The 26122-nt window shown below is 42.1% G+C and overlaps 1 protein-coding gene across 6 annotated transcripts in view; it reads right to left on the bottom strand.

The window, feature by feature from the left end:
* LOC106579060 (ataxin-2-like protein) overlaps window positions 1-18910 on the bottom strand; it is an 81513-nt gene extending 62603 nt beyond the window's left edge. For 3 of the 6 annotated variants that reach the window (XM_082965914.1, XM_082965919.1, XM_082965918.1), the window contains exons 1-2: window positions 18537-18910; window positions 18017-18143 (exon numbers count right to left, since the gene is read on the bottom strand). In XM_082965914.1, the coding sequence (XP_082822040.1) occupies window positions 18017-18129 (113 nt within the window). In that variant the 5' untranslated portion in view covers window positions 18130-18143; window positions 18537-18910. Of the gene's footprint in view, window positions 1-18016 lie in introns of all 6 variants that reach the window. The other 3 variants (XM_082965916.1, XM_082965917.1, XM_082965915.1) reach the window with 3 other exon arrangements.
* Between the last annotated feature and the right edge of the window lie 7212 nt (window positions 18911-26122).

Raw genomic sequence — 26122 nt, 5'->3', positions numbered from 1 at the left:
TCCACCCTGTGTGTAAAGGGTTGTAAAAACTCTAAAATTTCAGGAGAGTCTCTGGCCACATGGCCCATAGAGAGACACAGGAAATTCTTCCAACTCATAGAATTGGAGAGCCAAGCGACATTTTGTGTTCTGGAGAAGGTATGGAAGATTGGTGAAGAATCCAGCTACGAACTGATCCGCTTGGTACAATTTTGTGATACTCAGAAGAGACAATATAGCCATATTACCATAAAACTGTTTATATAATAGCATCATAATGGTTGTATAGAATGTATTAATAAGGATAAAGCTTTTGTAAGACATTGAGATGCTATGTACTGATGTAATGTGATAGATTTGGTTACAGAAATACAATTCTAACTCAGTCATTGGCACGCCCCCAGGGACCCATACAGGACCAGGCATCATTTGACAAGCTGTTCTATGGGCACTATAAAACACCCCCTGATTCACATTTCTTCAGACCAGGCCTACACTCCGTGGCCACATAGGTTCTACCATCTAATTCCTCTACTGAAAGTGAACCATACCACGTGGTTAACTTTTAGACTATTGATACCGACAGAATAAGAACAAGTCTTTGATATTAATTATTAGTCTGCAGCTAAGTAAATTATATCATCGAACGCGAAGACCAACGAAACAACCATTCGATGACGACATTAATGAATGTCGCTTTGAAAGATCCATTCTCACCGAGAGAGAGACTCTCCATCAGAACTACTCTCCAACAAGAATCAGAACGACACACTGAGCGTAAATATATATTGATTGCAATTGTTCCCGAATGAGTGAGCCTTCAATTGTCAATTGTTAATATTAATGAACTCTGTGTGCCACAGCTGACCTTTTATGATCCATTGTTCAACAGGCCGACCTGCCTGTTTAGCCCACAAGGGCACATTCCTATACCAATCCTTTGTGACGATAATTACTGTTTGTATGTTTTTCTGTTAATTACTTAGTGTAGTAAATAAATGATTTTAAGACAATTGATGTATGGATGATTTTAGTAAAGACTGGGTTCGTGCAGATACAACAATTTACGACGTTTGGAATGAGACTGGACTAGAGGTAAAATACACCATTGAAACTAGAAGATAATCGGCCTATACTATAATAGAATATTATAGTACAGGAAAGTTATATTAGGAAAATTATAGCTTTGTAATCTGAATATTCTCCTTGGTGCCCCGATCTCCTAGTTAATTACAATTAAACGATTAATCAGTTTAATCGCGTGATAATAATTACAGGGAGCTAATTGATAAACATATCTTCCGTTTAATGGTACCCCCCAAAGACACGACACTGCTTTGCGATCTATTAAAAGCAAGGGTTACATTAAATAGGCGCAATATTTTTTACTGATGCATTTGGCAACATTCAACTCATATGCACAAAACATATGAACAAAAGCATTCACTGTGAATGTTGATATATGTAGGCCCTTCATATATAGGCTATGCGCAGCACTTCATTCAATGTATCAAATCAGTTATTGTTTTCTTGCTCAAACTGTGAGCAACACCTGTCAAACTCAGATATTACTCTGAAAAAACAGGGATGTCGATTCGCACGGGACTAATATTAATAAGAGGACTTTGGAGTTCGCCCCCAAAAAGTTGATTATTCTGGCTAGAACTGTTACTCTCCTGCCATGTACAAATTACTGACATTGCCGATTCGGACGGGATTAAAATGACAGATGTGTTTTGCGCTTGAACACATAATTACATTACCCGACCACCCCCAATAAAAATAATCACATCCTAATAGGGTTTAAAGCAAGGACTGTTGCTCGTCTCTACTGCATCCGCCTCATTGTTCTCAATCCATATGCTGTTTAATTTTGCTACTATGCACATAGCAACATATGAAAAGGCTCCAATTCTACGGCGAACAGAAGATTGTCCGCGGTTCTGAAACAGGGACCATATCCAACGCGGGAGGAAGCGCATTTGATATAAAATAGTAGATTTATTAGTGTTGCACCATTATTTTTGCATAATATAACTATATACAATTTCAGTATAACATGTCTTAGAGTGATGGACTGTGCCATCCCCGTGGCCTCCGCAATGGATTAGTCCACTGAGATATGCGCGAATGAGACGGGTGTCTAGTGCACCATGAAAAATGTGTTTCGCAACTGCTCGACTAAAGAAATCTCAGTCTACAACAACCCATCGACCAAACAATCGACTAAATGGGGTCAGCCCTACTAGTTACAGTTTTGACTTAAGCTGGCTTGAAAATCTATGGCAAGACTTGAAAATGGCTGTCTAGCAATGATCAACAAACAACTTGACAGAGCTTGAAGAATTTTTAAAAGAAATGTGCAAATATTGTACAATCCCAGGTGTGCAAACTCAGATGTAATCGCTGCCAAAGGTGATTCTAAAATGTATTGACTTAGGGGTGTGAATACTTACGTAAATTATACACTACATAGCCAAAAGTATGGACAACTGCTCGTAGAACATCTCATTCCAAAATCATTGGCATTAATATAGAGTTGGTCCCGCCCTTTGATGCTATAAGAGCCTCCAATGTTCTGGAAAGGCTTTTCACTAGATGTTGGAACATTGAATGTAAGTCCCACAGCAGCCACAAGTGAGGTCAGGCACTGATGTTGAGCGATTAGGCCTGGCTCGCAGTCAGCGTTCCAATTCATCCCAAAGGTGGTCGATGGGGTTGAGGTCAGAGCTCTGTGCAGGCCAGTCAAGTTCTTCCACACCAATCTCGACAATACATTTTTGTATGGACTTCGCTTTGTGCACAGGGGCATTGTCATGCTGAAACAGGAAAGGGCCTTCCACAAACTGTTGCCACAAAGTTGGAAGCATAGAATCTTCTACAATGCCGTGGTATGCTGTAGTGTTAGGATCTCTTCACTGGAACTAACAGGCCAAGCACAAACAAAAAACAGCCCCAGACCATTATTTCTCCACCACCAAACTTTACAGTTGGCACATCGCTGTCGGGCAGGTCGCGTTCTCCTGGCATCCACCAAACCCAGATTCGTCCGTCGGACTGCCAGATGGTGAAATGTGATTCATCACTCCAGAGAATGCGTTTCCACTGCTCCAGAGTACACTGGCAGCGAGCTTAATACTACTCTAGCAAACGCTTGGTATTGTGCATGGTGAACGTGCTTCAGCACTTGGCGATCCCGTTCTATGAGCTTGTTTTTGGTGGTTATCATGTAAACCACAAATAAAAGATTTAATAATGTTATAATTTAGAGTATCTGTGAACAATGACATTGTTTACAAAGCAGTCACTGTACTCATAATATGCAGAACTATTGGCTTGTGGTGAGGACAGCCGAGTTGCAAGTCCAGCTTCACACGCAATCGTTAGGCAAGGGCAATTCAAGTGTAGGAAAGGACGAAACAGCATCTGTGCCACCAGTAAGTACAGATAGTTGTATTAATCAACCCCCATAGTCCCCACAGCCGGACAATTTTCGCATGGCTTCTGAAAATAAATGCTGTTGGCATTCTCAACCGGTGTCGCTCATTCAGCCAACAGAAACTTTAAACCGTTTTTCCCCCACTAAGCAACGAGTCGGAGCCCAAGTGTTCTCAGGTCTCACCTCCACCCGTTACTGGGTCTGAGCCGCCGAAGCCTCCCCGCCATTAGCTCTGACAAATTGAAAACCCAAGTCATTGGTGACTCCATTACCCGCAATATTAGACTTAAACAGAATCATCCAGCGATTATACACTGTTTACCAGGGGGCAGGGCTACCGACGTTAAGGCTAATCTGAAGATGGTGCTGGCTAAAGCTAAAACTGGCGAGTGTAGACAGTATAGGGATATTGTTATCCACGTCAGCACAAGTGACATTAGGATGAAACAGTCAGAGGTCACCAAGCGCAATAACTTCAGCGCGTAAATTAGCCAGAAAGATGTGTCGGCATCGAGTAGTTGTCTCTGGCCCCCTCCCAGTTTGGGGGGAGTGATGAGCTCTACAGCTGACTTGCACAACTAAATCGCTGGTTGAAAACTGTTTCCTGCCCTCCCAAAATATTACATTTGTAGATAATTGACCCTCTTTCTGGGACTCACCCACAAACAGGACCAAGCCTGGCCTTTTGAGAAATGACAGACTCCATCCTAGCTGGAGGGGTGCTCTCATGTTACCGGTCAAGACAGGGCTCTAACTCCACATTGAGAGGGTGCAGGCCAGGCAGCAGGCTGTTAGCCAGCCAGCCAGTTTAGTGGAGTCTGCCACTAGCACAGTCAGCTTAGTGTTCCCCATTGAGACAGTGTCTGTGCCTCGATCTAGGTAGGGAAAATCTAAACATGTGGTGTTCGCTTTAGCAATCTCACTGGAATAAAGTCCTCCTCAATCCCTGTCATTTTTTTAAGAGACTGATAATACCTCAACTCAAAATAGGACTACGTAAATGTTAGATCCTTCATTTCCAAGGCAGTCATAGTCAATGAACTAATCATAAACTTGATGTGATTGGCCTGACAAACATGGCTTAAGCCTGATGAGTTAAATGAGGCCTCTCCACCTGGTTACACTTGTGATCATATCCTCAGCGCATCCCTCAAAAGTGGAGGTGTTGCTACCATTTGTGACAGCAAATTTATATTTTTAAAAAACAGCTTTTTTGTCTTTAGTCATGAAATCTGTGCAGCCTACCCAATCACTTTTTATAGCTACTGTTTACAGGCCTCCTGGGCCATATACAGTGTTCCTCACTGAGTTCAATGAATTCTATTAGATCTTGAAGTCATGGCAGATAATTCAAATCTTTGGTGACTTCAATATTCACGGAGAAGTCCTCAGACCCACTCCAAAAAGCATTCGGAACCATCATCGACTCCTCTCTCCCAATCAACACCTGTGATTGCTTTATGCCTCGCTTTATGTTACTCTCTAATGTCAATATGCCTTGTATACTGTTGTTTAGGATAGTTATCATTGTTTTAGTTCACTGCGGAGCCCCTAGTCCCACTCAACATGTGTCAGATACCTCTTTTGTCCCACCTCCCACACATGCGATGACCTCACCCAGCATAACTAGTGCATCCAGAGATGCAACCTCTCTTATCGTCACTCAATGCCTAGGTTTACCTCCACTGTACCCGCACCCTACCATACCCGTCTGTACATCATTCCCTGAATCTATTCTACCACGCCCAGAAATCTGCTCCTTTTATTCTCTGTCCCCAACGCACTAAACAACCAGTTTTGATAACCTTTAGCCGTACCCTCATCCTACTCCTCCTCTGTTCCTCGGGTGATGTGGAGGTTAACCCAGGCCCTGCGTGTCCCCAGGCGCTCTCATTTGTTGACTTCTGTAACCGTAAAAGTCTTAGTTTCATGCATGTTAACATCAGAAGCCTCCTCCCTAAGTTAGTTTTACTCACTGCTTTAGCACACTCCACCAACCCTGATGTCCTTGTCGTGTCTGAATCCTGGCTTAGGAAAGCCACCAAAAATTCTGAGATTTCCATTCCCAACTACAACATTTTCCATCAAGATAGAACTGCCAAAGGGGGAGGAGTTGCAATCTACTGCAGAGATAGCCTGCAAAGTTCTGTCATTCTTTCCAGGGCTATGCCCAAACAGTTCGAGCTTCTAATTTAAAAAAATTAATCTCTCCAGAAATAAGTCTCTCACTGTTGCCGCCTGTTATAGACCCCCCTCAGCTCCCAGCTGTGCCCTGGACACCATATGTGAATTGATTGCACCCAAATCTACCTTCAGAGTTCATTCTGTTAGGTGACCCAAACTGGGATATGCTTAACACACCGGCAGTCCTACAATCTAAACTAGATGCCCTCAATCTCACACAAATTATCAAGGAGCCCACCAGGTACAACCCTAAATCCGTAAACATGGGCACCCTCATAGATATTATCCTGACCAACTTGCCCTCCAAATACACCTCTGCTGTTTTCAAATCAGGATCTCAGCGATCACCGCTATGGGTCCGCGTTAAAACGACCACCCGTCATCACGGTCAAACGCTCCCTAAAACACTTCTGCGAGCAGGCCTTTCTAATCAACCTGGCCCGGGTATCCTGGAAAGGATATGGACCTCATCCTGTCAGTAGAGGATGCCTCCGTTGCTCTTTAAAAGTGCTTTCCTCACCATCTTAAATAAGCATGCCCCATTCAAAAAATGTTGAACTAAGAACAGATTTAGAAATTGGTTCACTCCAGACCTGACTGCCCTCGACCAACACAAAAACATCCTGTGGCGGACTGCACTAGCATCGAATAGTCCCCACGATATGTAACTGTTCAGGGAAGTCAGGAACCAATACACGCAGTCAGTTTGAAAAAGCTAGCCTTTGCTTTCCTAACAGAAATTTGCATCCTGTAGCTCTAACTCCAAAAAGTTTTGGGACACTGTAAAGTCCATGGAGAACAAGAGCACCTCCTCCCAGCTGCCCACTGCACTGAGGCTAGGAAACACTGACACCACTGATAAATCCACGATAATCGAGAATTTCAATAAGCATCTCTACGGCTGGCCATGCTTTCCTCCTGGCTACCCCTACCCCCGGCCAACAGCTCCGCAACCCCCACATATACTTGCCCGAGCCTCCCCCATTTCTCCTTCACCCAAATCCAGATAGCTGATGTTCTGAAAGAGCTGCAAAACCTGGACCCGTACAAATCAGCTGGGCTAGACAATATGGACCCTCTCTTTCTGAAATTATCCGCCGCCATTGTTGCAACCCCTATTACCAGTCTGTTCAACCTCTATTTCGAATCGTCCGAGATCCCCAAAGATTGGAAAGCTGCCGCGGTCATCCCCCTCTTCAAAGGGGGTGACACTCTAGACCCAAACTGTTACAGACCTATATCCATCCTGCCCTGCCTTTCTAAAGTCTTCAAAAGCCAAGATAACAAACAGATCACTGACTATTTCGAACCCATCATACCTTCTCCGCTGTGCAATCCGGTTTCCAAGCTGGTCATGGGTGCACCTCTGCCACACTCAAGGTACTAAACGATAACATAACCACCATCAATAAAAGACAGTACTGTGCAGCCATCTTCATTGACCTGGCCAAGGCTTTCAACTCTGTCAATCACTGTATTCTTATCAGCAGACTCAACAGCCTTGGGTTTCTCAAATGACTGCCTCGCCTGGTTCACCAACTACTTCTCTGATAGAGTTTATTGTGTCAAATCGGAGGGCCTGTTGTCCGGACTTCTGGCAGTCTCTATGGGGGTACCAGAGGGTTCATTTCTCGGACCGACTCTTTTCTCTGTATATATCAACGATGTCGCTCTGGCTGCGGGTGATTCCCTGATCCACTTCTACGCAGATGACACCATTCTGTATACATCTGGCCCTTCTTTGGACACTGTGTTAACAAACCTCCAAATGAGCTTCAATGCCATACAACACTCCTTCCGTGGCCTCCAACTGCTCTTAAATGCAAGTAAAACTAAATGCATGCTCTTCAACCGATCGCTGCCTGTCCAGCATCACTACTCTGGACAGTTCTGACTTAGAATATGTGGACAACTACAAATACCTAGGTGTCTGGTTAGACTGTAAACTCTCCTTCCATACTCATATTAAACATCTCCAATCCAAAATTAAATCTAGAATTGGCTTCCTATTTCACAACAAAGCATCTTTCACTCACGCTGCCAAACATACCCTCGCAAAACGAACAATCCTACTGATCCTCGACTTCGGCGATGTCATTTACAAAATAGCCTCCAACACTCTACTCAGCAAACTAGATGCAGTCTATCACAGTGCCATCCGTTTTGTCACCAAAGCCCCATATACTACCCACAACTGCGACCTGTATGCTCTCGTCGGCTAGCCCTCGCTACATATTCGTCGCCAGACCCACTGGCTCCAGGTCATCTATAAGTCTTTGCTGTGTAAAGCGCCGCCTTATCTCAGCTCACTGGTCACCATAACAACACCCACCCGTAGCATGCGCTCCAGCAGGTATATCTCACTGGTCATCCCCAAAGCCAACACCTCCGCCATTGCCGCCTTTCCTTCCAGTTCTCTGCTGCCAATGACTGGAACAAATTGCAAAAAAAAAACATTTTTTTTCATTAATAAAAAAACGCTGAAGTTGGAGACTTATCTCCCTCACTAACTTTAAGCATCAGCTATCTGAGCAGCTTACCGATCGCTGCAGCTGTACACAGCCCATCTGTAAATAGCCCATCCAACCTACCTCATCCCCATATTGTTTTTATTTACTGTTTTGCACACCAGTATTTCTACTTGCACATCATCATCTGCACATCTATCACTCCAATTTTGATTTGCTAAATTGTAATTACTTCGCTACTATGCCCTATTTATTGCCTTACCTCCTTATGCCATTTGCACACACTGTATATAGACTTTTTTCTATTGTGTTATTGACTGTACGTTTGTTTATTCCATGTGTAACTCTGTGTTGTTGTTTGTGTCGCACTGCTTTGCTTCATCTTGGCCAGGTAACGGTTGTAAATGAGAACTTGTTCTCAACTGGCCTACCTAGTTAAATAAAAGGTGAAATAAAATAAATATTGCCACAATTATACCATAGATCTAGTTTTGTCCCGTGGAATAGACATTGTCGATCTAAATGTTTTTCCCTCATAATTCTGGATCGTCGGACCACGTTATTACGTTTGCAATCACAACAAATAATGTGCTTCGACCCCAACCCATGACTATCAAAAACCGCATTATAAATTCTCTAACGCAAAAATTCCTCAATGCACTTCCAGACTCCACCTACCCAAGGACGTCGGAGTACAAAAATCAGTAACCACCAAGGACCTAAACCTTGTGTAATACCCTAGATGCAGTTGCACCGCCAATTTTCTTTTTAAGTAATTGCCTCTAAACATTCCAGCTGTCTACTGGATCCTATTCCAATATGCAGAATATCTAAGCAAACCGCTGGAGGCAGGGCTTTCTCCTATAGAGCTACATTTTTATTGAATGGTCTGCCAATCCATGTGAGAGCTGGAGACTTGGTCTCGACAATTAAGTCTTTACTGAAGACTCATCTCTTCAGTAGGTCCTATGATTGAGTGTAGTCTGGCCCAGGGGTGCGAAGGTGAACGGCAAGGCACTGGAGTGACAAACCACCCTTGTTGTCTCTGCCTGGCCGGCTTTCCTATCTTCACTGGGATTCTCTGCCTCTGACCATATTACCTGGGCTGAGTCACTGGCTTGCTCACGCTCTTCCATCCTTCCTGTCCTTGGACTCGCGCGGTGGAGAGATCTTTGTGGGCGATATTCAGCCTGGTCTCTGGGTAATAAGTTTGTGGCCCACTGATTTCCCTTGGTGGTGTGCGGTCTATGCTTTGCCAAAGTGGGTGGGGTCATATCCTGCCTGGTTGTAACTTTGGAAGGGGCCAGTGTCCCTGCCCCCCTCCAAGTCTCAGTCTCCTGTATCTATGCTGCAATAGTCTATGTGCCGGGGGGCTAGGGTCAGTCTTATATCTGGTGTAATTCTCTTGTCTTATCTGGTGTCCTGTGTGATCTTAGATATGCTCCCTCTAAATCTCTCTGTCCCCTCCTGGAGGACCTGAGCCCTAAGACCATGCCTCAGGACTACCTTGCCTGACAACTCCTGGCTGTCCACATCCCTAGTCCACCTGTTCGTGCTGCTGATCCAGTTTCTGCTGTTCTACCTGCGGCTATGGAAGCCTGACCCCCCCCCCCCCGGACATGCTGTCTCGACCTCTAAATGCTCAGCTATGAAAAGCCAACTCCCAGTAACTCTTGAGGTCTTGGGGTGCTGACCTCTTGCACCCTTTACAACTACTGATTATTATTTGACCCTACTGGTCTTCAATGAATGGTTAAACATCTTGAAGAATGATCTGGCCTTGATGGCCATGTACTCTTAGAATCTCCACCAGGCTCAGTCAGGAGAGGACTTGCCACCCCTCAGAGCCTGGTCCCTCCCTAGGGAGTTTTTCCTTGCACTCTGGGGTTTTAGGCTAAGTTTCTGTATTAGCACTTTGTGACAACTGCTGTTGTAAAAAATGGCTATATAAATACATTTGATTGATTGAATAGTCCTGCAAGTCGACCACTTATTAATGGGTCAATCTGGGATTCAAACAAAAACAAAGTGTACACCTCGCCACTTCATTTGGTAAACGGCTAAGAAATGGGGCAGAAGAAACGTAACCACTGTCAAATACATAGAAGTAAGGACTCTCACATATGGAGGCAATGACTGACCATCCATGAGATCAAAATAATAAATAAAAAAGTGAATCTATACAATGTTTGTAGACCATGCAATTGTAAACAAACACTGTATAGCTTAACATTTGTGTTATTTTGATCTCATGGATGGAGTAAGTAATGGAGTAAAACAAAACTTGCTTTGGGTTCTGATGGGGTAAGACATACCATTTTTTACACTATTAAAATGCTCTGAATTTAAGGAATTGTACTCTCTCCTATCTTTAACTATCAGGAAGCCTGAAAGAACAGGCTGAGTGGGCAGGGATCTTATATTCATGAGCTCACCTTGACTAACAGCTCTTTGATACACCCTTGTGTTCACTGCCAGGTAACAAGGTAAACAATGGGCTACATGTCATTACGAGCCTAAATAGTAGGCCTCAACCCATCTTCTCTGCAAAATGCTCACATGGTCAACAGAGCTGATCATGGACTGTTGGATAGCAGACAAACAGCAGCAATACACAATTGCATTTCCATTGATTTGTAACTAATTACAGAATACAGTTCACTGATAAGCTTCTTCACAAGAATTAGTAAAGCCTGGGTCATCTTAGAAGATTAGACATAAGGGAATGTACATGAAAACAGCATACAATAAGTGTACTGGACAATGTATTGGTGCCTCTACATTAGCATTATATATGACAATATGTTCAGAATTGTATGTATATATAAATATATATATATATATATATATATATATTTATTTGATAATTTACAATAGGTCTGAATAGCAGAAATATTGATCAACGTGAACACTCATGAGAAATAATGGTTAGACATCATTTGACATAAAAATATGTTTTTTCCATAAGCCTAATATTGGGATCCGGCCTTTAAAGTGTGCAGGTACCATTGATAAATAACACTCATCGCCCACCCAAATGCTTAAAAAAAATACAAAGCAACTAAATGTGATATCAAACCAAGTAAAAGTGAATTACTTTGGCTTTAGGAAGCGCAACAAACTAGAGATTGATGGGGAGGGGGACCCACGTACCCCGCTTCAATCAAGCAGGATTCAGATTGAGTGTTTAAGTCACGTGTCATGACTACCATTAATATGATGACTGCTATTTATCAAATAATGACCTAGTCCGTTTAGTTATTACTTGATTAAATTAATCATGTAACAATTAACTCATTAGGAACTTAGTCACTCTTTAAACAACTTTTCCAGTGGTGCCCCATCTCCCGACTTAAACTCTAAAGATGCATAGATCTCTTACATCAATACAGCCAATTATTACCTCAGTCTCATTCTGAACGTCACAAATATCTTAATCCGCAAGAAACCTAGCCTGAGTGATGAATCAGCTATTCATAAATAGTTAGTAAATAAATAAGCCAAACTAAATAGTCACACAGAAATACATACACGGTATAGGTTATCGATTACTAACATAAAATGAAAAGTCCCTAGTGGACTAACCCAATATGACAGCTTCTACACTGTGGAAGGGGGGGGGATAAAGAGCGAGAGAGCGAGAGAGAGAGAGAGAGAGAGAAAATAAATAAATATAAATATTTAGCACCCCAACAACAACTCATTCGGATTAGAAGTGCAACATATATTTACACGTAGATGTATTTCTCTGTCGTCTCTCTGTTGAAACAACTGTTTATGGCGAGTAGTTCGATGCAAGTCTCTGGTTGTCCACCAGAGGTCAATCCTTAGTTGTAGGCCTCTGTCTTGGAGTGTTAGTTAGAATAGATACGTCAAAAGGTGCACAGTGGGATCTGCACGTAGATGTCCGTTAGAAGATACCTCCGAGGTATCTATGATGGTGAGAGAGTTTTGTCCTTCCCTCTTGTCTTGGTCAATTGTCCTAGACTACTTTACATACCAGCTGCAGAGTGGGAATGTTTTGGTCTAGTCTTCAACTTCTTCACTCGTTGAGAGTTTGAAGGTCTTACCATTTTCTGGTCTTGTAGTTTTAACCATTTTATGACATCCGGCTTACACCGTACACCTGCTTGGTCTACTGTAAATTTTGTTACAAGTCCTTTAAAGCACTCTGGCCAGAAAGGCGGTTCAATCATGTTGACACGAACTCTGAGCTCACTTGGGCGTGGCTACTGATTGTTTTTCGTGTAAAATTTGTGCCAATTCTCATTTAGATGGATAAAATCACATTGCTATATTTATTCATATACGTTCTACAACATTTAGATGTAAATCTGATATACACATTGTGAAAGCTCTTAGTTACAATGTTTCCATTGTAACTTATTTCTGATAAGTTTAATGACATCACAAAATTGACTTATTTTCCATATATCATAATTCCCAACATCTTGATATTGTAATATATTGTCCCAATGTTCAAAGTTTTGGCTTAGTCCCTCTCTGTTGTACTCAGACATTCCATTCTCAATACTTCAAAGCCAAAGGGAGAGTTTCTGCCAGGTATTTACGATCCGGTTAAGTCAACTCCCCCAGGAGAGAGAGTTTGGCTATCTGTCAGCCATTGACCTAGCTGACGGGTCCTTTTGATCCTCACCAAGGAGAGAGAGCCATGACACATGTACAGGGTTGCATGTGTGATTGCAGGGTACATTTAAAATCTTAGGCTTCAAGCTCCAACATGCAAGTCTAAGTGGGATAAAATGAATATGGCAATAAAAACAATAGAAATAGCACAACATACAAAACTATGGCAGTGTTGAATAAATAAAATATCCATTGGGGTGGAGGCAGAGTAAAGACTTGAGAGGGTGGGGGGCAATGATCTTAGGGGGAGCAGCACCATTGAGGGGGTGTAGGGACCAACTGAAATAAATAAAATAAAAAAGTAATGCACATTGTCACAACTAACAGTGATGAATGTCATTGGGGTGGGTGCAGAGTAAAATGCCATAGGGGGCAGCAGGAGAGAGAATGTCCATAGGGGAGAAGCAGGTAAGGTAAGTGACCGTTGAGGGTGAATGTCCATAGGGTGTGTATCAGCGGGGAGGGTGGAGTGGTAGGTGACCAGCGGTGGCTATTCAGCAGTCTGATGGTATAAACTATTGGCCAGCCTTCATTTTTGCCATGATGCTCCTGTACTGCCCGCGTCAGATTGAAGCAGGGAGACAAGGGGTGGCTTGGGTCCCTGATAATCTTCTTTGCCTTCCTGTGACACCTGGTGTTGTAGGTGTCCTGTAGGGCAATGGTGCGTTCGGCTGCACATACAGTTGAAGTCGGAAGTTTACATACTCTTAGGTTGGAGTCATAACTCTTTTTTTAACCACTCCACAAATGTCTTGTTAACAAACTATAGTTTTGTGCATTTAAACAGCTTGGAACATTCTAGAAAATTATGTAAATGGCTTTAGAAGCTTCTGATAGGCTAATTGACATAATTTGAGTCAATTGGAGGTGTACCTGTAGATGCATTTCAAGGCCTACCTTCAAACTCAGTGCCTCTTCGCTTGACATCATGGGAAAATCGGCAAAGACCTCAGAAAGAAAATTGTAGACCTCCACAAGTCTGGTTCATCCTTGGGAACAATTTCCAAACGCCTGAAGGTGCCACGTTCATCTGTACAAACAATAGTACGCAAGTATAAACACCATGGGACCACGCAGCCGTCATACCGCTCAGGAAGGGGACATGTTCTGTCTCCTAGAGATGAACGTACTTTGGTGTGAAAAGTGCAAATAAATCCCAGAACAGCAAAGGACTGTGTGAAGATGCTGGAGGAAACCGGTACAAAAGTATCTATATCCACAGTAAAACGAGTCCTATAGACATAACCTGAAAGGCCGCTCAGCAAGGAGCCACTGCTCCAAAACTGCCATAAAAAAGCCAGACTACGGTTTGCAACTGCACATTGGGACAAAGATCGTATTTCTTGGAGAAATGTCCTCTGGTCTGATGAAACAAAAATGGAACTGTTTGGTCATAATGACCATCGTTAAGTTTGGAGGAAAAAGGGGGAGGCTTGCAAGCCAAAGAACACCATCCCAACCGTGAAGCACGGGGGTGGCAGCATCATGTTGTAGGGGTGCTTTGCTGCATGAGGGACTTGTGCAATTCACAAAATAGATGGCATCATGAGGCAGGAAAACTATGTGGATATATTGAAGCAACATCAAGACATCAGTCAGGAAGTTCAAGCTTGGTCGCAAATGGGTCTTCCAAATGGACAATGACCCCAAGCACACTTCCAAAGTTGTGGCAAAATGGCTTAAGGACAACAAAGTCAAGGTATTGGAGTGGCCATCACAAAGCCCTGACTTCAATCCCATAGAAAATGTGTGGGAAGAACTGAAAAAGTGTGTGCGAGCAAGGAGGCCTACAAGCCTGACTCAGTTACACCAGCTCTGTCAGGAGGAATGGGCCAAAATGTACCCCACTTATTGTGGGAAGCTTGTGGAAGGCTACCTGAAACATTTGACCCAAGTTAAACAATTTAAAGGCAATGCTACCAAATAGTAATTGAGTTTGTAAACTTCTGACCCACTGGGAATGTGATGAAAGAAATAAAAGCTAAAATATATATTATTTTTTTAAATATTATTTTTAAAATCACTACAATTATTCAGAAATGTCACATTCTTAAAATAAAGTGGTGATCCTAACTGACCTAAGACAAGGAATTTTTACTTGGATTAAATTTCAGGAATTGTGAAAAACTGAGTTTCAATGTATTTGGCTAAGGTGTATGTAAACTTCCGACTTAAACTGTATCACCCTCTGAAGAGCCTTGCGATCCGTGGTGGTAGAGTTATTTACCATCTCCACAGCAGCCCCGTTGATAAAGATGGGGGCATGTCCAGCCTGGTTCCTCCTGAAGTCTACAATCAGCTCCTTTATTTTGCTACCGTTAAGGGAGAGGTTGTTTACCTGGCATCGCGCCTTTAGAGTGCCTACCTCCTCCCTGTAGGCTGTCTCGTCATTTTTGGCAATCAAGCCTACTACTGTTGTTTCATCAGCGAACTTGACGATGGAGTTGTAACTGTGTGAGTATACGTAGTTGTGGGTATACAGGGAATACAGGAGGGGAGAGGACAAACCCTTGTTGGGCCCCCATGTTGAAAACCAGTGTCGAGGAGGTATTGTTGCCTACCTTCACCACCATGGGGAGGCCCTTCAGGAAGTCCAGGATCCAGTTGCATAGGGAGGAATTCAGACCCAGGGTCATGAGCTTTCTATCGGGCACTATGGTATAGAAGGCCGAGCTGTAGTCGATAATAGTAGACATCTTGAAGCAGGTGGGTATTGAAGTGGGAGACAAATCCAGCTATGGCCTCCTACTTGTCAGGCCTCACACTGGGCAGACAGGGGTCCTGGGATGGACAGCTCGCACAGCTTCCCCACATATGGCGCTGGATCAAGGGTGGCCTGGTTGAAGAGGAGATCCAGGAGCCTGTCTATGTTGCTTTGGGAAATCTGATTTTGTATGACAGCCTTCCTGCTGCGGATGTTGCCTGGGAAGCTGTGCAGACAGAGTAGATGTTGAATGTTCTTTAATGTCTGCTTTAAGATAGTGAAAAGAGAAAAGGAGCTGGAAAGTGAAATAATAACAGCATCCGTATTAGCTTCCTGGTAAGACCCATCAAACGTTCTCCCGAATTGATGAAGCAATTTTGCTCTAAATGTACACTGCACACACGACTGTAATTTTCGGTGCAGCCTGTCCCCCCGAAATGAAAAGCAGACTGCTGTTGGATTTCTTCAGAAAATAGTGTAACGTTAAATTTACACTCTGGCATCCAGTCACAGCACAGCGTGATTTTTCCGGCAAGTAGCTTGCTAGCTAACAGTCACACCACAGATGAAAGGTTACCAGTATCTTTGTAAACAAGGCCAAAGCAAGGTGTAGGCGCACGTGATGACGGTTTAAAAATAAAGATTTACCCATTTTGAATGTTATATTGTTTTTGTGCATCTCTGAGTGATGTTTTTTCGATTCCCTGGGTCATTTCATGTTGTCATGTGTATTTGAGCTATTGCCGTTCAAGCAGGCATAACTTTGGCCAGTATGACGTCGCATTGCGAAAAAGCCACTCTCACTACGCTGAAAATTAATAGGAATATGACTTTTAGATTGCAAAAACGTCTATCATACATGTCAGATTTCAATACTGGCCTATGTCATAACACAGGAGGATGTCTTCTCTTGAATAAGCCATTGATCATATTTTTGTGATATTCCTACCTCGAGAAATGTGTAATATAAAAGAGGGTTTAACAGATTTCCACAGCGATTCTCACGTTGCTTTCAACTTTATTATAACGACAACAGGAAACACTTGTTGACAAAAATATTGTTCTTTACATATTAGTGTTATGTAAAACTAAATTATAGGAATGAGTGGTTTTGGGCTGAATTTTCCTTCAAGGCAGTACATACTTACATTAGTAAAGATAACATGCTACCATTGGTGTACATTTAAAAATGGATGGTAATGCCTGCCTCCTCAATCCAAGTGTTTGACATAGGGGATGGGACCAGTAACTTAATCAAAGTACCAGCTACAGTCATCGCTCATACTTAGGTCACCCTAATTTCAACTGGTTTTATCCAAATATCATCCAATTTGACAGAAAACATGAGTTCCACTGTTGAGGACCTTTAATATACAGCTATTGCAGGGTTCTCCCCAAAGACTTTAAGAGGGGCACTGCACCACCTTGTGGACTAGCTGCGCCACTATGTAAAAACATAAATACAATTGTTTTTATTTGTCACCATTTAAGGCCAGGCACCACACCCTAACACAGTATATATTTTTTGCTGTAGATTGCAGGAAATGGCAGTTACAGGTGTTCAAAAATGCCAAACTCTATGACTTACAGTACTATCTCACAGTAAGTCATACTTCAAGAAACAATAGCTATCCTGTATAGAAATGTGATGTAACAACACTAGATTGCTCCTTTAATGGATTTAATTGAATTAAATCTGATGTCAACCAGAAGTCATTAAACATGCACCAACTCACACATCAACAAAACTGGAACAATAACTCCCAAGTGTACACACTGTGATTGACTATAGGCTGTACATAAGGTTACCCTTGGAAGTTGAGGCGGGCCTGATGCAAAGTGCACATTGGATTCATGTTACACAGATCGCCTAAACGTATCTCACAATAACGACTTGCTATGTCACAACTCCATCTGCGGACCGCGGTCACAACATCCAGCGCCCACTGCCATTGAGGCTGCTAGCTAGCTACTTCCCTCTAAGTAATGTTAACAGAAAGCGGTGTTCGGGCAGGCGGGCAGGCGGGGGGGGGGGGGTGAAAGACACTGGGAGAATCGCAATTTCATACTCCTTGTGTCTCTCCTCACCTTCTCAAACCCCATTGAAGGTGGTCAGGGAGGAGGGACCTCTGGCTTTCTCATCTAATGGGTGTTGAGAAAGAAGCAAGGAGAAAGGACAGAGGGCGCGAGGAGTAGGCAATTGAGAGTCTCCCATAGTGCACCGGTGTCCCCTAAGCTAGCTAGCAGCCTCCTTCGGTGGGGTTTTCGGAGGGTGGCATCCAACGTTATTGGTACATTACCGCCACCTACTGTGCTGGAGTGTGGACCAGAGACAGTGCTAGCAGCATAGTGGGTGTGGCATAGTGGGCGTGGTATTTAGTAACCTCTTGTCTGCTGATAGATGACATTACCTTTTCTTGGTGCCTTGAAATAGCTTCCATAGGTATTTGTCAATCACGCACAATATATTTTCACAGGCCCATCAACGAAATCCCATTTCCCACCACAACAAGCTACACATGCTTTGACCGGTAGGCCTTGAAGCCATGATAAAATCCCCAGCCTTTCCTATCTGGACATTCTAATTTCACTCACCTCCCAACCTGTGCTCTGTTGTTGATCCCACTGGCCGTGGAAGTCATACTGGCAGGGCCTGGAGTCCAGTTGGAGGTTTTTTGCCCACCAGAGCTGGGCTGTTGTTTCAACATGGCCAAGAAGCAAGCTTTCACAAAATCAAGTTACAAAACTAAATATTATTCAGCAAATAATTGGAGACAATTTGATACACCTACAACAGGAAGTTACTTTTTCGTAGCAGGTTAGGAGAACTCAAGCTGCATGTTTGGAGAATTAACGTTGAAGGTTAGTATAATAAACTAGCTAGGTTAATGTTAGGAAAAGGGTTAGGGTTAGCGAAAATGCTCTCCTAACCTGCTACCGATGGTCACTTCCGGTCGTAGCTGTATCTTAGTTGAGTGTTTTTAGGGAGTCCCAAATAATTCGTTTAGCCTGTATTAATCTCAATGACTGAGAACTGCCATGCTAACTAACGCTAATAGTAATTGACATCGCAAACTGGAAAGCTAGAGTAAGGCGGCCCAACATTAAAATATACCTTGGTTTCTGATTGTATTCCCTGGCTGGCTACTTTGTAGCTACACAGAGAATAAGTCGATACAAAATAGCAATGTTTTCACACCAGATCGTGGTTTAGGATTCTTCTGATCCAAGCTAGCTACGTTAGCTAGCTGGCAGTCTCTTGGACATTCGCTTGGTAGCTTCCCTGTCTGGATTACTTGCTTCTTTAGGTGAACTTGACGTATTCTTCTTGAAGGTTTAACCTTAGAATCTCAGCTGTGATGCTAATATACTGGTCATAAGCGTTTTTAAATTGTATTTTCTTCAGGTTTCGGGATGAAAACCCGCAGTCGCTCACCACCTCTCGATGTAAGCTTCACTCGATCAAAGCGCTGTTGAGTGGTCGTCACAAGCCAGTAATAAATCAATTGTTCCGGGTCAGGGATTTTTGGAATCCTTCAGAATAAGAGTCCCATCGTGTGTAATAATTAGGTTGAAAATGATGCACAATTATCGATGTATTTTCTACTAGTTATCGTTTTTTTGTTGTTCAAGCCAAAATGGTCAACAATGTGTTTTGTATGTGTACTCCTATCATTTATTCCACTTACACACTTTTCTGTATCTTGTGTTGCAGTAAAAGGGGTGTCCATTATACTCAGGAGCACTTCTAGCTTCTAAATCCACAGAGTTAATATCCAGAGAAGCATGGCTGCTCATTTTAAGGCCCTTAAAGAGTGACCTATCAGCCTAAATCCAATCGTTTTCTTATATTGGGCATATATATTGCACAGTACACAATTTTCTGTATGTTCTGTTGCAGTAAAGGTTTGGTCCATTCTACTCAGGAGGGCTTCTAGTATCCAAATCCGGAGTCTACATCAAGAGGAGCTGCAAAATGAGCAGCGATATTCCTCTGTGTGTAAACTCTGTGGACATGGAAACTTGAAGTGCTCCTGAGTAGAATGGACTCCCCTTTCACTGAGACACAGAGTACCAAAAATGTGGTCTTTGTGGTTGAATCTGTGTTTGAAATTCACTGTTCGACTGACGGACCTTACAGATGTGTGAGGTACAGAGATGAGGTAGTCATAAAAAAAAGTCATGTTAAACAGTCCATACAACTTATTTAGACTTGCCATAACAAATGGGTTGAATACTTATTGACTCAAGATATTTCAGCTTTTCATTTTTAATTAATAAAAAAAAATGTCTAAAACCATAATTCCACTTTGACATTATGGGGTATTGTTTGTAGGCCAGTGACACAAAATCTCAATTTAATCTATTTTAAATTCAGGCTGTAACACAACAAAATGTGGAAAAAGTCAAGGGGTGTAAATACTTTCTGAAGGCACTGTAGTATGTCCAGTGACAATTTTAGCATGTAAATCTTCGTGGAGCAAACTCAACATTTTTGGGGGGTTGCATGCCAGCAAAGCCACTACACAATACTGAACAATACATTAATTGCACTATAACGGTGACAAATGGTGCCCAAAAACTGTTAGGGTCTACATAAAGCTGTCCCAACAGCAGAGCTTTCTTTTCAGCACCATGAAGTGAATCCTTACCAATGCCACACCTGGCTATCAGTGGAGCCTTGTCTGGCAGCGAAACAGTTCATTCAGCCTCATGTACTGCCGTTTTAAAAACCATAGCAAAACAACCCTCGCAATATCAACTGGAATTACATGGGTCTATTACTGAACTTCTAGTTAAAAACAAACATTTGAATGGGAAGAGACTGTAACTGGCAAACATGGTTACAGACCCAACAACATTATTTAGTATCTCCTCCTCGTCAAGAAAAGCACATGAGCTAATTATAATGCACAAAGTAAGCAAAACAATGAAATCATTCCAACATTGCCTAAAATTATGAATAAGATACTAATGAGATAGACCTATATAAGCAATGGGCCTATAACAATTGAGATGTACAAACTATGCCATAAGGGAATAATGAGCAAATAAGAGGCAATCTGTAATATCGATAAAGACATTCATGAGTGAGCCAAGATGGACTTAGTCAATATAGTTATTTGTTCAATACTTTTTAAACGTACAGCGGCATAATTCAGAACATGGGCCATTCTTACAGTATTCTCCCTGTACACCAAGTCAGAACCATATAATAAATAAAGGAGGCATATAAGCAGACAAAGAGAGCTCTTACAATATACAATGATGACATTTCTCTAAAACAGGCTATAGGCTACATGTGCACTACCAAGTCAGAACAGTAGGCTAAGTTCTGAGGGGGAAAGGGACCAAATTATTCGGGTAAGGCACATGGGCTACTAATAGCTTACTACACAACATACACTTAGTATTACGTTCTTAGCTACAGTATATATATCTTCCTGGCATATTACATCATTTATGCAGCAGCATACAATACATTTTGTGCTCACTTGAACAGGAAGGTGGCGCGACGGTCCTTCTTGTGGGCAAATTTTGTCATGAAACTTTGTCATTAAAGTCTGCCATTCTCTGGATTTATGGTGCTTTCAAGACAACTGGGAACTCTGGAAAAAAGTTTGAATCATGAAGTCAGTGATCTTCAGGTCGGAGCTCTAGAAAGAGGCCTGAGTTCCCAACTTGGAATTCCGAGTTGGATGACGGTTCAAAAAACGTATGTTCCCAGAAAGTCTGAGATTTCCCAGTTCTGATTTTCCAGTTGTTTTGAATGCGGCAGAAGTCATTCTGGATTGACAGCATGACTAATGTATTCAACCTTTTCAAGCCCATGTGGTTGCGTGTGAATGTTGATACTTTTAAACTGGGAAAAGAGACCCTTTCAGACAGATATTTTAAATCCTTAAACCCAGACTTGGACCACACACCCTCTTCACCGAATAGCAGGCAAGGGAAGCAAAATAGTGATTGCTTTGCAACTCTTGCAGTTAGCCATTGATTCCTTCCAAACTACTCACTGTAGAATTTGCTTTTTCCGACTTGTTGTGTAATGTTTATGTCCAATGGCCGATGAGCACCGATACATTTTATCTATAATTTCTCTTCATATGACAAGGATTGAAAAGGATTTGCCAGTAGATTGTCGACGTGATTCATCATGATGACTGCTTGCTAGCTAAGATTTTGAAAGTATGATGCTGACATGATCAGTCCAATCAAAGCTACGGTAGATATAACGTGATTTTAAGTCATTTTATTTGTGGCCAATGAGGGATGGGCACTTCTAATGTAAATCTATGGCAGCACCAAAGGGGGCTTGAATTGCCTAGATCTCCCTGTACATTATGCGGTGTCCCTATGAGTGACAGAACACTGAGCCAATCACGGCGCAACTAGAGAAGATTACCAACGCCTATGCTCTGTATTTTCCACTGGCTGCCCCTCCACCACAGAAAGCATTGAGCTAGGCTGTAACACCTGTATTTTGGAGATACCTTACTCAAGAAAGCAAAAAAGAGATCATGTTTGTATGTGGCTTTATTTGGTCAATAAATGTGTTTTTACATTGTTTGTAAACTGATACGACGCAAATGAATGCCATAATAACATGCAAAACAGGCAACAATATATATGTATTTTTTATTATTTTTATTTTAGCTAAACAGGTGGGGCTCAAAACCTGCCCTGAATGACGGGTCACCGCTGAGTATGTTCAATATGAAAAATGCACTAAACATTGTGCAATATGAATACGTTGATTGTTATAATTACAATAATAATATTATTATTAATATAATAATATTAATATTGTTATTTGTATTACTGTTGTTACCATAATAACTATTTAACTACCATAATAAGTAACTATCTAATTACTTTTAATGCTGGTAACAATAATGTCAATGCTATAATATAATTTTGCTATAACAGCGATTAACTTTTGTTTATTTCTTCATACTGTAAAAAAAAATTAAAAAATAAAAATAAAAAGGCTGCTCACATTTCCTCATAAAATATGACGAATTTCGACCATTTTATTATTTTTTTACCATCTTCATTCCGGGACTCTTACTTTGAAGGGAAATCGCCAAGGTCACGGACTTATTTTGTTGCTAGGGCGTCTTTTCCCCCCCAAAGTAGGGTTAACCAAAGCCACCCCACTTTTCAACTAGGGGCGTATTCCAGCCTACATAGTCCACGTATTTAGTCAACAGCATAAGAGCGGTGATTGGATGGATACGGAGAGCCTGGAGTAAATAAAGCGCATAGGGTGACTTCAGGTCAAAATCCGTGCTGATTTGGGCCTGTGCTGTCTGGGACACCATACAGGCACCTGGGGAATTGTGTTCCAGCACCTCTATGAAAACAAAGTATCCTATTGCTGGCCCAGATTCACACATCGAGGCAAAAAAGGTTGATGAAAGCAGAATGAATGTGGGATCTTCATTGAATAGCAATCATTTTCTGATTCGCTTTGTTCAAGTATATTTGCTGTTAGTCTGTGAATCTGTGTGTGGCAGTAGGCTGACGAGATTGTGCAGAAATAAAATGCGCTAGCCTGAATGGTATGATGCGCTGTTCCAAATTGTCAACGTTTGTAAGGTCATTCAAAGTCACGGAAATGTGTTACATTAACAACAATTATGAAATTTATGAAAGCACACTTTTAAATATGAGAAATCAATAAAAAAAAAACATATCAGCCATTATTGGAATGACCCTTCAGTGCATGTCTGTGGTGCTGCTTGTGGCCATTGCCTAAAGAGAGTGAGTGCGACATTTCAGCAGCTGGCATAAAATAATGACAGACAGACTAACTAGATCACCAATTCAAACATAACTTGTAGCAGTTCTCTCTCTAGTTAACTATAGCTAACTAAGCATTCACTTCGTTGTCGCCTTTCACTGACACTGTAGAGCCTAAATAAATCTGCACCCCTGGAAAGCTGGGATTTCCCTCTATTAAACAGTAGCCACGTAATTGCGACAACATAAAAAAATAGTCTAATTGACAAATAACTTGCTGTGCATAGATCTCCCCTAAAACATGAATAGCTGGGCCTTATACACTATATATGCAAAAGTATGTGAACACACCTTCAAATTTGTGGATTTGGCTATTTCAGCCACACCCATTGCTGACAGGTGTACGGTGCATTCGGAAAGTATTCAGACCCCTTGACTTTTTCCATATTTTGTTACGTTACAGCCTTTTTCTAAAATGTATTAAATTGTTTTTTCCTCATCAATCTACACACAATACCCCATAATGACAAAGCAAAAACAGGTTTGTAGAAATTTTTGCAAATTTATAAAAAAAGAAATACAGAAATATCACATTTACATAAGTATTCAGACCCTTTACTCAGTACTTTGTTGAAGCACTTTTGGCAGCGATTACAGCATTGAGTCTTCTTAAGTATGACGCTTCAAGCTTGACACACCTGTATTTTGGGAGTTTCTCCCATTCTTCTCTGCAGATCCTCTCAAGCTCTTCAGGTTGGATGGGGAGCGTCGCTGCACAGCTATTTTCAGGTCTATCCAGAGATGTTCAATCGGGTTCAAGTCTGGGCTCTGGCTGTGCCACTCAAGGACATTCAGAGTCGTGAAGCCACTCCTGCATTGTCTTGTCTGTTTGCTTAGGGTCATTACCCTGTTGTAAGGTGAACCTTTGCCGCAGTCTGAGGTCTGGAACAGGTTTTCATCGAGGATCTCTCTTTACTTTGCTCCGTTCATCTTTTCCTCGATCCTGACTATTCTCCCAGTCCTTACCACTGAAAAACATCCCCACAGCATGATGCTGCCACCAAAGAGGCCAAAGAGTTCAACCTTGGTTTCATCAGACCAGAGAATCTTGTTTCTCATGGTCTGAGAGTCCTTTAGATGCCTTTTGGCAAACTCCAAGCAGGCTGTCATGTGCCTTATACTGAGGAGTGGCTTCTGTCTGGCCACTCAACCATAAAGGCCCAATTGGTGTAGTGCTGAAGATATGGTTGTCCTTCTGGAATGTTCTCCCATCCCCACAGTGGAACTCTGGAGCTCTGTCAGAGTGACCATCAGGTTCTTGGTCACCTCCAAGATCAAGGCCCTTCTACCCCGATTACTCAGTTTGGCCGGGCGGCCAGGTCTAGGAAGAGTCTTGGTGGTTCCAAACTTATTCCAATGAAGAATGATGGAGGCCACTGTGTTCTTGGGGACCTTCAACAATGCAGACATTTATTGGTACCCTTCCCCAGATTTGTGCTCCGACACAATCCTGTCTCGGAGCTCTACGGACAATTCCTTTGACCTCATGGCTTGGTTTTTGCTCTGACATGCACTGTCAACTGTGGGACTTTATATAGACAGGTGTGTGTCTTTCCAAATCATATCTAATCAATTGAATTTACCACAGGTGTACTCTAATCAAGTTGTAGAAACATCTCAAGGATGATCAATGGGAACAGGATGCTCAATTTCGAGTCCCATAGCCAAGGGTCTGAATACTTACAGTACCATTCAAAAGTTTGGACACACCTACTCATTCAAGGGTTTTTCTTTATAAAAAAAACCCCATTGTAGAATAATAGTGAAGACATCAAAACTATGAAATAACACATATGGAATCATGTAGAATCCAAAAAAGTATTAAACAAATGAAAATATTTTTACATTTTTGATTCTTCAAAGTAGCCACCCGTTACCTTAATGACAGTTTTGCACACACTTGACATTCTCTCAACCAGCTTCACCTGGTTGAGAGAGCACTTGCTGGCTCATCCCAAACCATCTCAATTGGGTGGAGGTCGGGTGATTGTGGAGGCCAGGTCATCTGATGTAGCACTCCATCACTCTCCTTCTTGGTCAAATAGTCATTACACAGCCTGGAGGTGTGTTGGGTCATTGTCCTGTTGAAAAACAAATGATAGTCCCACTAACCGCAAACCAGATGGGATGGTGTATCACTGAAGAATGCTCTGGCCATGCTGGTTAAGTGAGCCTTGAATTCTAAATAAATCACTGACAGTGTCACCAGCAAAGTACCCCCACACCATCTCCTCTTCCGGGCTTCATGGTGGGAACCACATATGCGGAGATCATCCGTTCACCTACTCTGTGTCTCACAAAGACACAGCAGTTGGAACCAAAAATCTCAAATTTGGACACATCAATCCAAAGGACAGATTTCCACAGGTCTAATGTCCATTGCTCGTGTTTCATGGCCCAAGCAAGTCTCTTCTTATTATTGGTGTCCTTTAGTAGAGGTTTCTTTGCAGCAATTCGACCATGAAGGTCTGATTCACTCAGTCTCCTCTGAACAGTTGATGTCGAGATGTGTCTCTTACATGAACTTTGATTTATTTATTTGGGGTGCAATCTGAGGTGCAGTTATCACTAATGAACTTATCCTCTGCAGTAGAGTTAACTCTGGGTCTTCCTTTCCTGTGGCGGTCATCATGAGAGCCAGTTTCATCATAGCACTTGTTGGTTTTTGCCACTGCACTTGAAGAAACATTCAAAATTCTTGAAATTTTCCGTATTGACTGACCTTCATGTCTTAAAGTTATGATGGACTATCATTTCTCTTTGCTTATTTGAGCTGTTCTTGTCATAATATGGACTTGGTCTTTTACCAAATAGGGCTATCTTCTGTATACCACCCCTACCTTGTCACAACACAACTGATTGGCTCAAACACATTAAGATGGAATGATATTCCAC

This window comes from Salmo salar, chromosome 19, assembly GCF_965601325.2.
Source record: "Salmo salar chromosome 19, fSalSal1, whole genome shotgun sequence".
NCBI classification, from domain to species: domain Eukaryota; kingdom Metazoa; phylum Chordata; class Actinopteri; order Salmoniformes; family Salmonidae; genus Salmo; species Salmo salar.
The sequence above is the reverse complement of the archived record's forward strand: the minus strand, read 5'-3'. Positions and strand labels throughout refer to the sequence as shown.